The 12,098-nt window shown below is 61.6% G+C and overlaps 1 protein-coding gene across 8 annotated transcripts; it reads right to left on the bottom strand.

Moving 5' to 3' along the window:
• Positions 1–905: 905 nt before the first annotated feature.
• On the bottom strand, positions 906–10,363 carry DUSP9 (dual specificity phosphatase 9). Of its 8 annotated transcripts, none has more exons than XM_036991069.2 (7): positions 10,146–10,363; positions 7,829–7,904; positions 6,574–6,687; positions 5,070–5,205; positions 4,342–4,743; positions 2,622–3,071; positions 906–2,309 (listed from the first exon to the last, which is right to left on the bottom strand). In XM_036991069.2, exons 5-7 carry the CDS (start codon positions 4,706–4,708, stop codon positions 1,984–1,986), a joined length of 1,143 nt encoding a protein of 380 aa, XP_036846964.1. In that variant the 5' UTR covers positions 4,709–4,743; positions 5,070–5,205; positions 6,574–6,687; positions 7,829–7,904; positions 10,146–10,363; the 3' UTR covers positions 906–1,983. The 8 variants fall into 8 exon arrangements, with proteins under 8 accessions (XP_036846964.1, XP_036846963.1, XP_036846961.1 ...); XM_036991068.2 differs by having other exon boundaries at positions 7,829–7,901; XM_036991066.2 differs by lacking the exon at positions 6,574–6,687 and having other exon boundaries at positions 7,829–7,901; positions 10,136–10,363.
• Positions 10,364–12,098: the final 1,735 nt, after the last annotated feature.

Raw genomic sequence — 12,098 nt, 5'->3', positions numbered from 1 at the left:
GCCCCTGAGAGCTGGCTTATTCCTCTGGACTCTAGGACCCTCACCATTTCTGATTTCGGAGGCATTCTTTTATTTTCCCACTGGCTCGGCCATTCATTCAAACATGGTTTTAGATGGGGTTCTGGACCAGGAGGATTCCTTTGTACATGCTGTCCACACTGCTCATGAATTCTCCACTGCATTTTTCCCCACCCACACTCTGGCACCCCTTCCACTTCCAGCTTTAGAAACGCCTCTCCAGCTATGGTGTGCAGAAGGCACTGGAGGCATCCAGAGCGGAGACTGGGAGGCTAGGGAGGAGCAAGCCTCATCTGTCATTTTAGGTGGCCCTGTGGCCTCTGAAAACTCTCCCTGCCTCCAGCCTGGACCCTTGTGGTCCAGGGTCCTGACTCCACAGTGCATCAGCCAGTGGCGCCTGTGCTTGGATGTGCAAATCTGCCCCGGACTCCCCCGCCCCATCCCCCGCCCCGGCTCAGGTCCTTCTGTGCCGCCTATCACCTCACACTGAGGCTCAGGTCTAGCTCTGCACTGAATTGGCGGGCTCAGCGGCCAAAACTTGGGGTCACTTCTGGGTCCCTGCACCCCTGCTCTCTGCTGCACAGGACACCAGCATCGCTCACTGCTCCGCAGGGGTTGTTCAGTGTCTCCCCTCCCCATGTAGGAGGTTGGCTGCGAGCGGCAGGCCTCCTTGGCTCACGGCTGTGTCCTAGCCCCTAGCCATGAGTGTATGGCACAGAGCAAGGGCTCAGGTGTCTGTGAGTGGATGGGTGACAGGCAGCACGGGCGCCAGATAGGAAATGACACGGGGTGGGGTGGTGCTCGAGTTCCTGACCAGCCCAGCACTTGCCCCCTTCCCAGCCAACCCGCCAAGGTGCTCAGGAAGCAGTTCCCCCTGGCTCAGTAGCTGACGTGAACCATTTATTTAGGAACAGTGAAAGAGAGCAACCACGGTGTGGATCCCCAAAGGTGAGAATGGTCTCTCCTGTGGCCCTGGGCCAGGTGGGCCCCATGCCTGCTGCCCATGACAGGTATGTACTATAATGAGTAACCTTGTGGACATGCAGCTTGGCCCCTTCCCTACCCCCAGACCAACCGTGGCTATGTGGGACCTATGGCGGCAAAATCCAGGCCTTCCCTCCCTCCTCCACCCCAGCTCTTGCCCTGAGACCCGACCTCTGCAGTCACAAAGAGCCCCAGTGATCCTGTCAAGACACCTGGGAGAAGAGGCGCAAAAGCATCTTTTCAAATGCCCAGTGGATAAATAGGGCGCCAGGTGTGTGGCTGGGAACCCACCCAGTGGCTCCCAGGCTAGCGCCCTCTCCTGTGGTGCTGACCAGTGGGGAGCTGCCGAGAGAGGGGCTGTCCCCACAGATGGTGAGTGGCCGCTGCACCTCTGACACTGGCCCCAGGAGGCACAGCCCTTTGTGGAGAGGCAGGGAGGTGACTTCACTGGTGGTGGTGGTGGCCACCTCCCCAGAAACAGCCATTTGGGGACAGAGATGGTGCTGGGAGCAGGTCCCTGCGGCAAATGAGGTGGCCGGAGGAGGCACACGCCCTTCGGGAAGGGAGAGCCACAGGAAGGCTCCGGGCCCGGCACACAGGGCCTGGGCCCCAGGAACCGGCAGTCACCTGCACTAGTCCCTTGGAATGGGCAGCCCTCCCCTCAAAAAGGAAAAAGTGAACAGTCGCAGAAGAGGTGGGTTCTGGAGCGTGGCCCCGCCCCAAAGTGGTGCGGGTCAGGCCGGTGACCCGGCCCGGCCCATAGGCACATTTAATAGGATTCCCGCAGATGTTTCAAGTGGGTAGGACAGATCTCTTCCCGCAGCCCCCCTGGAGGGCCTCCCAGCCCCCACCTCTTCCCACAGCCCCTGCATGAGGTAATTACGCTCTCCCCCGTAAGCCCCTGCTCCTGCCTGAGCCCCCTTCCACCTCCCCCCAGCACATGGATGGTGGGGAGCACGCACTGGGGGACAGGGCAGGCCCCTATGTGGGGTCCAGCTCAAAGACCCCATCGCTGGTGGGGGTGGTGAAGAAAGAGGGTGGGTCGGAGGCTTCTGACTCCCGCTCCCCACTGCGGGGTGCCGCGGCCCGCCTGTCTTCCAGCCGCAGGCTGCGCTCAAAGTCCAGCAGCTGCCCCATGAAGTTGAAGTTAGGGGAGATGTTAGACTTCTTGCGCTTGACCAAGTCATAGGCATCATTGAGCGAGAGGTGGCGCTTCTGCATGAGGTAGGCCACGGTGACAGTGACGGAGCGGCTGACACCCGCCAGGCAGTGAACAAGCACTCCGCAGTTCTGGGACAAGGCCTCGTCTAGGTGGTGGCAGAGCAGGGCCCAGTGTGAGGTGCAGCCCCTGCCCTGCCCTGCCCTGCCCTCCAAGATGGGTGGCCCTGGCCAGGTTTGGCTTGGGAGTCTTGCCCAGCCTGAGGAGTGCTGGGTGTGTCGCTGGTGGCCTCTGGGAGCTGGCCCCAGCAATGCCCAGCCCCAAGTGCCAGCCCGTCCTTTGACTCTGGAGATGGCAGCTAAGCCCAGGAGTAAGCCCGTGAGGAAGGGGGAAGAAATGGGAGAGGCCAAGAGCTAAACCTAGGTAGGGGGCAAGGAAGGGGAGGGCAGGGTGGACTCACCAATGAATGCAATGGCCTCTGGAAAGAACTGGGACAAGTTCTGGCTCCAGTGGTCTGAGATAGGGATCTGCTTGTAGTGAAAGTCGCCGTTCTTCTCGAAGAGGTTAGGGAGGTTGGGGGTGACATTGAGGATGTAGCGGATGCCCAGCTTGGCCAAGCTCTCCACATTGGCTGAATCCCGGGCACTGCCCAGGTAGAGGTTGGGCAGGATCTGGACGGGGAAGGATGGTAGCAGACCTGCTGTGGAGGGCGTGGCACCCTCTGAATCCAGGCCACAGCTCATGAAGTCACGGTCGGGCTCGGATTCCATGTCAGAACAGTCGGAGCCGAGGCATAGGCTGCCCAGCCCCACCACCCGGTTGGGCACTGGGGCTGTGCTTGGGCCACCATGGCCGTTGAGGCTGGTCTCACATAGATGAGGGCACTCAGCCTGGAATCTGCTGAAGCCACCTGGGTGGGGGGAAGTGTGTCACTGATCTGACCTCTTGGGCAGCCAAGAGTCTGTGGCTGGGGATAGGGACCCACTCTAGCTGCCCTGGATGCCTGGGGGTCCTGCAGATGTCTCCAGAAGGAGCTGATCTGTACTGGAGTCCCCATATGCTGCGCTCTTACGGGCAGCCCTTCCACCTTTGCTCAGCACCAGCAAGTGCCCACTGCAGCTGCTGCGGGTGCAAGACAGAGGGCCCAGGCCCCCAAACAGGGCCTTAACCTCCTAGAGCTGAGCTGAGGTAGGCCCAAGGGCTTGACAGAATCTGGAGTTCCTGCCAGCTTTAGGGAGGACAGTGGCCATCAGTTAAAGAAGAAGAAAGGTTCAGATGTGAGTTCTCTGCCTGGGTGTCTCCCGATCCACCTAGAGCAGGAGCACCCTGAGGGCAGGCACCAGACACCACCACGTGTTCGGTGATGAGGTGGGCCTCCAAGGAGCAAGAGCCTGGAAGAGAGTGCAACCTTCCAACTGCATGGTTCCGGAGTCCCAAGAATCAAGCATCTCCTTCATCTACAGGTAACTACTTCCCCAGGCTGAGGATGGGGGCCAGGAAACCCAACACTTTATAGAGTCCTATATTCCTGTGCATTCAGAATGGAGCAAGGGATGATAGCTCAGTGACCCTCCTTGATGGCGACACGCGGACAGCTAGCTCTGTAAGTTCCTGGGAACCCTGTTCCTAGCCTGGTCGTCTGGGGGCGTGCATGTGTGCACATGTGTCATTTGGCCCAACAAGAAGCCAACAGGTGTGTATCAGTCTGTCCCTGCCCTGACTATGGGGGTGGGGGCAGGTCTCTGCCCCCTCAGGCCCCCTCCTGCCTTCAGGGCTTCTCTCTCTCTCCCCTTGCCCCACTTCTGGAGCCTCTGCAAAGAGGATTGTCCTCCTGTGGCTCCTGCCTCCTTTGCCTACAGCTGAGCAGCTGGGGAATGGGTGATCCCTCCTGGGGAGGCTGGGAGCCCTCATTTGGCACTCCATTCTTGAGTATCCCTTGGGCCAGATTAGGTCAGCCAGATTCTTCCCATTTTCCAGACCCAGAAACTGGGCCTCCCAAGGGTGAAGTACTTGCCCAAGGTCATGCTCAGGGAAGGGGATCTCACCCCCACTTTGGACAAAATGAGGCAGGGCTTGACCAAGGTCAAATGAACTATGAATTCCCTTGGAAGCTGGGGTCTACCTCCAGAATCAGGGGCCCTCCCTAGCGTGGGGCCCACCACACCAGCACCTGCACCTACCCTGTAGGTAGTAGGCCAGGTAGCCTTCCTCCCGCAGCTTCTGGAGCAGGGTATCCAGCACCGACTCGGCCTCCCACTCCTCGGCCTCGGCCTCCCCGCGCCGGGGCCTACCCCCACCCTGGTCGTACAGGAGCACCGGGGCGGGCGGGGGCGGCTGCAGCGGCGGCCCGGGCAGGAGTGCGCGCACTGACAGACTCCCCCGCCGCAGGCGGCGCAGCAGCAGCGCGGGCAGGGCCACGCTCAGCGCCCCTCCGATGCGCGCCGACTCGTACAGCTCGCGGCTGCGGCAGTCCAGGAGCAGGAGCCGCGGCCGCGGGGGTGACAGCTCCTGGCGCAGCCACAGGCACGAGCGGCCCAGACCCTCCATGGGCTTACGTCTCCTCGCACGTCGGGCCGCTGGTGCTGCGGAGAGAGGGAAGGAGCAAGGCGTGAGCCCGGGGGGCACGGGCCCAGGAGCCAAGACGGGAGGTCAACCCCTGTCCTGAAGGCGAGTGCCCAGGGTCCCGCAGGGACACCCCGGAACCGCCCGGTTCTCTCGCGCCCCTCCCCTAGGGAGGACAGACACCCGAGGTAGCCTCTCGGGCTCCCTGCGCTGCTCCTCGGCCCGGGAAGGGAAGTTGTGAGAGGTCCCGCAGAAGAGGAAGAGCACGGCCACCTCCCTTCCCACCCCTTCCCTAAGGCTCTCCCTTGGCCTGCTCACAATCACCCCCCAAGTTCGAGCTTCCTACTTGGCGGGTGTGTGCGTGGGAGAGGGGTTCACGGTCGAGATCTGCTTCTCGCCAGGCGAGCCGGGGGAATAGAGGCGGCGCGGAGGTGATGAGCCTCAGCTGGCCCTCTTGGAGACGATCCGGCTCTGGTGTCCTCCTGGGAAGGAGAAAACAGGAGAGAGACCTAGAACGTGATCCGGCAGGCAGTGGCTGCACGCGGACGTCCTGGCCACGGCCACCATGGGGCGCGGGGCGCTGTCCCTCGGCCGGCCCCCGGGAAGAGGGCAGGGCAGCCGGGCAGGCGTGCACGTGAAGGCCGAGCCGCGCGCCTGCTGCTTCCTGGCAGCGGGACCCGGCTTCCACTTTGGAGGCTCTGTGCCTTTGGACGTGGAGTTGCCGTTTGGAGGGGCGGGGCGGCGGGGGCGGGCTCAGCGGGCTCTCGAGCCAACCAGCGAGTGCCGGAAAGAGCCGTCGGGTGGGCCCCCACAAGTGGTGCGCTGAGCTGGGGTTTCCACCTGAGCAGGATCTGACGGGGCAGAGGCCAAGGGCGGGTCAGGGGCCCAGCAGGGAACCAGCCAAAGCTCCCCTGGCCTGCGCCAGTCTTCCAGGGGGCAGGGCGAGGGGTGGGGACAAAAACCCAGTGACCCTGCCAGGGAGGATGCCTCCAGCCCTACTCATTCCAGATCCTGGGCCATCGTGTCCCCTGACTGGACTTCTTCAGTGGCTCCATCTATACAATGGGTTCATCATAGTTACGAGTTTGGGCTAGTGTGGGGGGCTGCTGAAATCATGGAGGGGAGGAGGAAGCAAGAGCATAAACCCACTGCAGCCTTCTGGCCCAGAAAGGTAGCCAAGGCTGGCTGGAGGGCTAGGCAGGCAGAAGGCAGCTTCTGGGCACCCCCAATAGCTTCATTTGCACAAGCCTGGCCAAATGCAGCCTGGAGCTCTGAGCTCCCAGCCGTCCTTAACTGGGACACTCTGCTCTTATCATGTTACTGATCCTAGGAGAACCCCTGGCTTTTCCCTCTGCCTCCTTCCTAGTCAACAGCCAAGTAGTTTCTACCTCAATATCTCTCCCATCTGTTCTCTCCACTTTGTCCCCTGCACCGTTCAAGGGCTTGCACTGGTAACTCTTGAGCAGGTCGCTGGTACAGCTTCCAAAGCCCTCTCCCTGCCTGCAGGCCTGTTGGCCTCAGCCACCCTCCACCCTGCCCTGCATCAGAACCTGCATCCAGCAGAGGCCAGGGGCCTCCATGCCTTCCACTAATGCAGGATGGTGAACACACATGACACACAGGCCCCTGCTTGCATGGCACTCCCAGGCAAGAAGGACAGGTCAGAAATAACCAGGGACATGGGACAAGACAATACCAGGTGTGATAAGTGCTGAGACAATGAATCAAGGTGGGGAAGGTTCCTGAAAGGTCTGGCCCTCTGTCCTTTCTCTGCCTAAAACCCATCTAAAGCAAATAGCAGAGCTAAAGGAAAATGTACAGCAGATAAGATAAAGCTTATACAAACTAACCAAGGGGCTAAGACTCCAGTAGATAGATGAGTGGGCAAGGAACCAGACAAGACTGCATGCTGGAAATAAACACTATGCCATAGGGTATGAGACATTTGGGGGAAGGTTCAGCTTCTGGTGTGGAAGGAAAGCAAATTGAAAAAACAAGGTAACAACACAAAGCAAGGCAACACTTCCCACCCATCACAGTAGTAAAATGTTTTCAAAATGAGAATGACCAGTGCTGGCAAGGCTGCTGTGAAAGTGGCCTGCTGCTCTGTGGCTGGTTGCTGGAGGGTTCTTTCTCTGAATGGCCTTTTTGGAAATTAATTTGGTAATATGCATCCAGAGTTAGGAGGAAATCCACACCCTCTGGCCACTTCTGGGAATCTACCTTAAAGAAGGCAGAGCTCTGCCTACAGGATGGGCACCACAAGATGTTTATCTAAGGAGTGAAGGGCACAACCCACTGGAAAGTGGTGGTAGGGTAGTTAAATCCAGTGCCACTCATGGACTTCTTTCAAGAACCATAGAATAAGATGAGAAGCCTTGGGAGGTAACACTGGGGAGTGGGGAGGTTACAAAGAGCCAGGCCATCTGTAAGTGACCAACCAGTAGCCCCCACCCCTCCCTCCCTTGCCTGGGATTCATCTATGACCACAGCCCACACTGTCCTGGCCTCTAATGAATCCCTCCACCTGCATCCAGGGGTCCCAGGCATCTGGGCTGTGGGCCCTTTCCCCCCTGCCCAGACTTCCCTCTTTGGTAGCCTGTCCAGATTCGGCTCCTTCTTCAGCCCTGGCCCCCTGCCCCCACCCCCTGCAAGGTGTCCTCCACAGGACAGCTTTCCATCTCCTGCGCCAGCTTATAGTCTGCCTCTGCTGTGCTGCAGACCTCTGTTCTCTGAGGCTGCAGTGCTCAAAAGCTGCAGACTGCAAGGCTGCAGCCAGAGTGGACCCACGTCCCTGTGTTCTGGCCTCATCTTTCCTCACATCCTAGATCCCAGAGGTGTAGGTGGGCTGCCACCTGGCCATGGGCCCCAAGCCTGGGAACTTCCTCCAGGCCCACTTGAGCTGTGGGCAAGACCCTGGGATGGGCAGGGGGTGAAGGCACTGGGGAGGCACCGGGAGGTCTGCAGTGCGCCAGCTTGGGGGACCTGGTCTGGATGTGTTATAGGCAATGGGAATGGCACTGCCTGACAGGGAGGTGGAGAGACACATGTCCCCAGCCTCCCTGTCATGGGGGCTCAGTGTGCTCAGAGAGAGAGTTGCCAAACCTGCAGGAAGTAGGAGTCCTGAGGTGCCCAGGTGTGCTTTCTGGAGAGGGCTCCCTGGAGGAGGTGACCCAGCCTGCTGGGAAGATTAGATTGGTGAAGGAGGCAACTTCCCTAATGGTGAAGGGGGAGAAAGCTAGGCTCCGAGAAACTCCCCGGGGTGGAGTTGTGCAGGGACCCAGGTCTCTGATGCCTGGAGCGGCTCCCCTGCACCTTGCTCCAGACCTCTGCCAGTAAGCCCTCGAATCAGGAGAAAGGTTGCGGTGGGGAGTGGCATTCAATCGAGAAAGTGAGTGCTTAGTGCCCGGCGCCAGCAGCGCCCGCTGCGCCAGCAGCAGGACACACTGGGACCTGTTGCCACCTCCGCACTGCAGGCCTGAGAGCAGCCAAGCCCTCCTCCCCCGACCCTCTCACCGGGCCGCCTGCGCTCGGGCCCCCTGGAGTGCCTGCTCCCGGCGCCCGCCCCGCCTCGCGCCCGCTCCCAGGGCCGACTGAGCGGGGGAGGCTGCGCGGGGCGCCCGGGCCTCACCAGGCCCTCTCTGGCAGGCGGAGCCAGGCCGCGCGCTCGCCGCAGGGTGGGCGCTGCGCCCGCCGCCCCAGCCCCCGCCGGGAGGCCCGGGTCTCCGCCCTGCCCGGCCAGTGCCCCCTCGGAGGCCATGGGGACGCTGCGGCCCCGTAGGCCCCGTGCGCGCCGTGTGCCCCCTGTCTCTGGTCCCCGGAGCCTCCGGAGAGCGGTGCTCCGCCTCCCCCTCTATCCCCTCCACCCCGAAATGCACGGGTCCCGCCGGGCCGAATGGCAGGAATTCGGCTGTCGCGGCCCGGTCACATGGTAAGGAGCACAACTCCCAGCGACAGCATTCCTGCCAAATCCAGTGTCTTTTCCACCAAATCCACTTTCCGCTGGGGATGGCTTTCTGCTTTTCCCGGTCGGTCTGCTCGCGGGACTGGGAGTTCCTCCCAGGCAGGAGCAGGCGTGTGCCAGGGCCCCACGCTGGCCCCAGCCCCCGGGGCAGGGCCTGGCACGCGCCTGGCGCTCACGGAAGAAATGTTCGGTAACAAAGAAGGCATGAATGAATGAAACCAATTGTTGCATGAGGGAGCCCAGGCGGGTGCTGCTCCTGCTGTTTCTCTCAGTGGGTCCCACATGGTCCCCTCCCCCTCCCCCCGACTCGCACAAGCGCACGTGCACACACAGCGCTCCCCCCAACTCACATGCAGACACACACACTCCACAGGGACTTCTGTCTTCCTGGAACCGACCTACTACGTGCCAGCTGGGCATTTGGCGCCCAGCTGGGCCGCCTCCATTTCAGTGCCTGCCTCTTCCTTCTTCCTACCCGCCCCTCCCCGCACCCTGACATCTAAGTACGGTACCTTGCTTCCCAAGTGCCTTCTTTATCTCTTAGGGAAGAGGCCAAGCCAGTCGATGAGGAGACTTAAGGTCTGTTTAGGGAGGCACCTAAGGGGCTTCAGGATGGCCCGCCGCTGCTTAAAGCGAGCCAGAGGCGCCTGGCAGGGATGTCACCAAATGCTGCAGCCTCTAGAGCCCGCCTGCCAGGTGTTGGGGGTGGTGGTGGGAGGGACTCAGGGATGTGCTGGGGGCTGCTGAGGGCTATTTGCGATGGGGGCGGGGCAGGGTCCTGGAGAGCCTGAATCCAGCAGGTGTGCATACATGGGGTGTATGATAGCGGGTTTGCCGATGCTAGAGGTGTGTGCCTGGGGAGTGGGCCTGGCTGCCGGGAGTGGGGAGTGTCCGACGCTGGGGTGTGGGTTAGCACTGGGGCTCCGCTCTGAGGGTGGGTGGATTGCAGTGCCTCTGGGCTGAAGGCGTGGGTGGGGTGTCTCTAACGAGCATATGGGGAGTTGGAGATGGTGAGGGCACGTTGAGGGGAGCTATGTTAGTGCAGATATTGCAGATACGTGTTGGGAGCGTGTGTGTGCCTGGGTGTGTCCTGAGGCATGGCAGGGTCTGGGATGGCTGCTGGCCTGAGTTTGGGGACAGTGGTGGGTTAGGGGCTACCTCTGTGTGCACTGCAGGGACCCGGGTCCGCGAGGCGTGGTTTGTGCGTTAGCGTGTAACTGGCAGGGGGTGTGAGTGTCGGAGGACACGGGAGGTGCACGGGCGGGATGAGGAGGGTGTGCGGTGGCAGGACCGGGTGGGTCTCCCGGAGGCGCGTGCGTTGGCCCTGTGGGGCGCGCGTTGGCAAGACTTTGAGGGTGCAGGCTGGAGAAGCTCACGTCGCAAGGGGGCGGCCAGGCTGGGTGGGGGTGGGGTGGGGTGGGTGCTCGGGCGCCGCGTGCTCCGCTCACCTCCACTCACCTCCGTTCGCCTCCCTTCTGTTCGGCTTTCTGCGCGTCGCGGCCGGGAAGTTTCCGAAGCCCGGGCGGCGGGAAGCGCAACCGCCGCTGCCACGGAGCACCACCGGGGCCTCGGGCGGCGGCTTCGCCTGAAGCCGAGGGGCCGCCGCCGCCGCCGCCGCCGCCGCCGCCGCCGCCGCCACCGCTGCGGAGGGAAACTCCAAATTCCGCCTCCGCCGCCGCCTCCTCCCCTCCCGTCGCCGTCTTCTCCGCCCCCTGCCCAGGGAGGGGCAATGTCGCCGGCGGCGCGGAGGGAGGGCGGGAGAAGGGAGGGGCCGAGGACTGCCTGGCATCTCCCTCCACCAACCCCGCCCCCAATGCCTTCCTCCCACCTGCAAACCTCTGCTGCTCTGCCCGCTGCGGCCCCTCTCTGGGATGCCCCCTGCAGCGTGGACGCTCCCGAACTTGGGGAGAAGGAGTGGGGTTGGGGGACCTTGACCTAGTCTGGGCTTGGGCTGGGGGAGGGTTGCTCCCAAGAGTCTATGGTCACATGCTGCCACAGGGCATAAGGTCCAGCTGGCAGCACTGCAAGTGCCCCCAGGCCCCAGGTCCCCTGTGCACTGTTTTCTCCCATTGTTATGTTTCAGATTCTGGCTAGTAGTAAGAGTAAGGGGTGGAGCCAGGACGTTGGGGGAGGGCCTTGGAGGGGGTGTTGTCACCTGGCCCAGTTGGCTTTCCTCTGCGCCGAATGCCACCAGCATCCCCATCAGGGACTTCATTTAGTCCTCACACCAATCTGGGAGTCGGAGGAGACTGTTCCCATGTGATAGCTACGGAAAGTGAGGCAGTGGTTTCCTGGTGGTCACACTATAATATAATGGCAGAGCCCAGCTGGGTCAGGCCTGCCGAGTTCACAAGCCTCAGCTGAGGGTGAACAAGAAGGCCCACTGGGTCCCTGGCGTCACTCACTGCTGTAGGGAGGAGAGGCAGGGAGGACACTCAGGGGCTTCCCAGGCTAGTAGTGGGTAAGTGTGGGCACAAGGGATGCTGAGAGCCAGTAGGAGGCTGTGGGCCGTCAAGGGCTGGCTTCAGGCCCCCTGCGGGCTCCCCTGTCTTGGCCGGGGAAGATCAGAAGGAGATGAGGCCAGGCTGGGGCGACACTGCAAAGGAGATGGGTACACCTGGGGTGCCGGCTGCTCCATGGATGAGGGGCAGCCAAGGGAGGCCTGGCCATGTCTGCAGCAGCTTCGAGTTCCCCTGAGTCATTTTCCCCAGAAAAGATAGGACAGCTTTGTCTCTGGAGCCTCAGTTTCCTTGTCTGCACATCTGGGGAGAGAGGATTGCCAAGGGTCCTCCTAGCTCTGACGCAGTTCCAGTCCACAGTGCGTGAGCCAGGGCAGGGCCCTGCCACCACAGCCCGGCATGCCCACCCTGCCCTTTGACCCCTTCTGGCCCTCTCCCTGCTCAGCCCCTGGGGCTTTCTGGGTTGTACTCACTGGCAGGGGCGCCTTCTAGGCAGGCCTGGGGTGGCCTGGGTGGGGAGCTGAACCGCCAAACGACACCACATGGATGAGCAAATAAAACTGTTTGCAGGCCATGCTGCTCGACTGGGTGCTTCTCTGCTGGTACTGCTGATGGGCCTGCAGTTGGGGGCCCTTTGCTAAGAAATCGCCATATGGTGAAAGCTGTGCTGTAGGGTGTGCAAATAGTACTGTTCCGTCAGTCAGAACGCGAAAATACACAGAGACCAAGAAAGATGGAGCTGGCTTTCACCCTACAGTGGTCCTCCCATTTCGGGGACATATGGCAGTCCTACCCATGGCCTGGGCACTCAGTAGGCCCCAGCAAAGTCTTATTGAGCTGACTCATAGAGGAGCTTCTGGAAAGATTGGATAACCAATCCCCACCCCCAACTCCCCCCCATCCTGCGCTTTAGTGACTCAGGCTCAAAGGCTGGAGGAGGAACATTTGGATT

The sequence above is a fragment of the Manis javanica genome, chromosome X (genome assembly GCF_040802235.1).
Source record: "Manis javanica isolate MJ-LG chromosome X, MJ_LKY, whole genome shotgun sequence".
NCBI classification, from domain to species: domain Eukaryota; kingdom Metazoa; phylum Chordata; class Mammalia; order Pholidota; family Manidae; genus Manis; species Manis javanica.
The sequence above is the reverse complement of the archived record's forward strand: the minus strand, read 5'-3'. Positions and strand labels throughout refer to the sequence as shown.

Bases quoted from the DNA above. Each gene is read 5' to 3' on its own strand.
- DUSP9 (XM_036991066.2), bottom strand. From the start codon at position 4,708: ATGGAGGGTCTGGGCCGCTCGTGCCTGTGGCTGCGCCAGGAGCTGTCA. The intron at 3,072-4,341 runs GTAGGTGCAGGT...CCCCCCACCCAG, and splicing joins CCTGGCCTACTACCTACAGG to GTGGCTTCAGCAGATTCCAG. The intron at 2,310-2,621 runs GTGAGTCCACCC...GCCACCACCTAG, and splicing joins AGAGGCCATTGCATTCATTG to ACGAGGCCTTGTCCCAGAAC.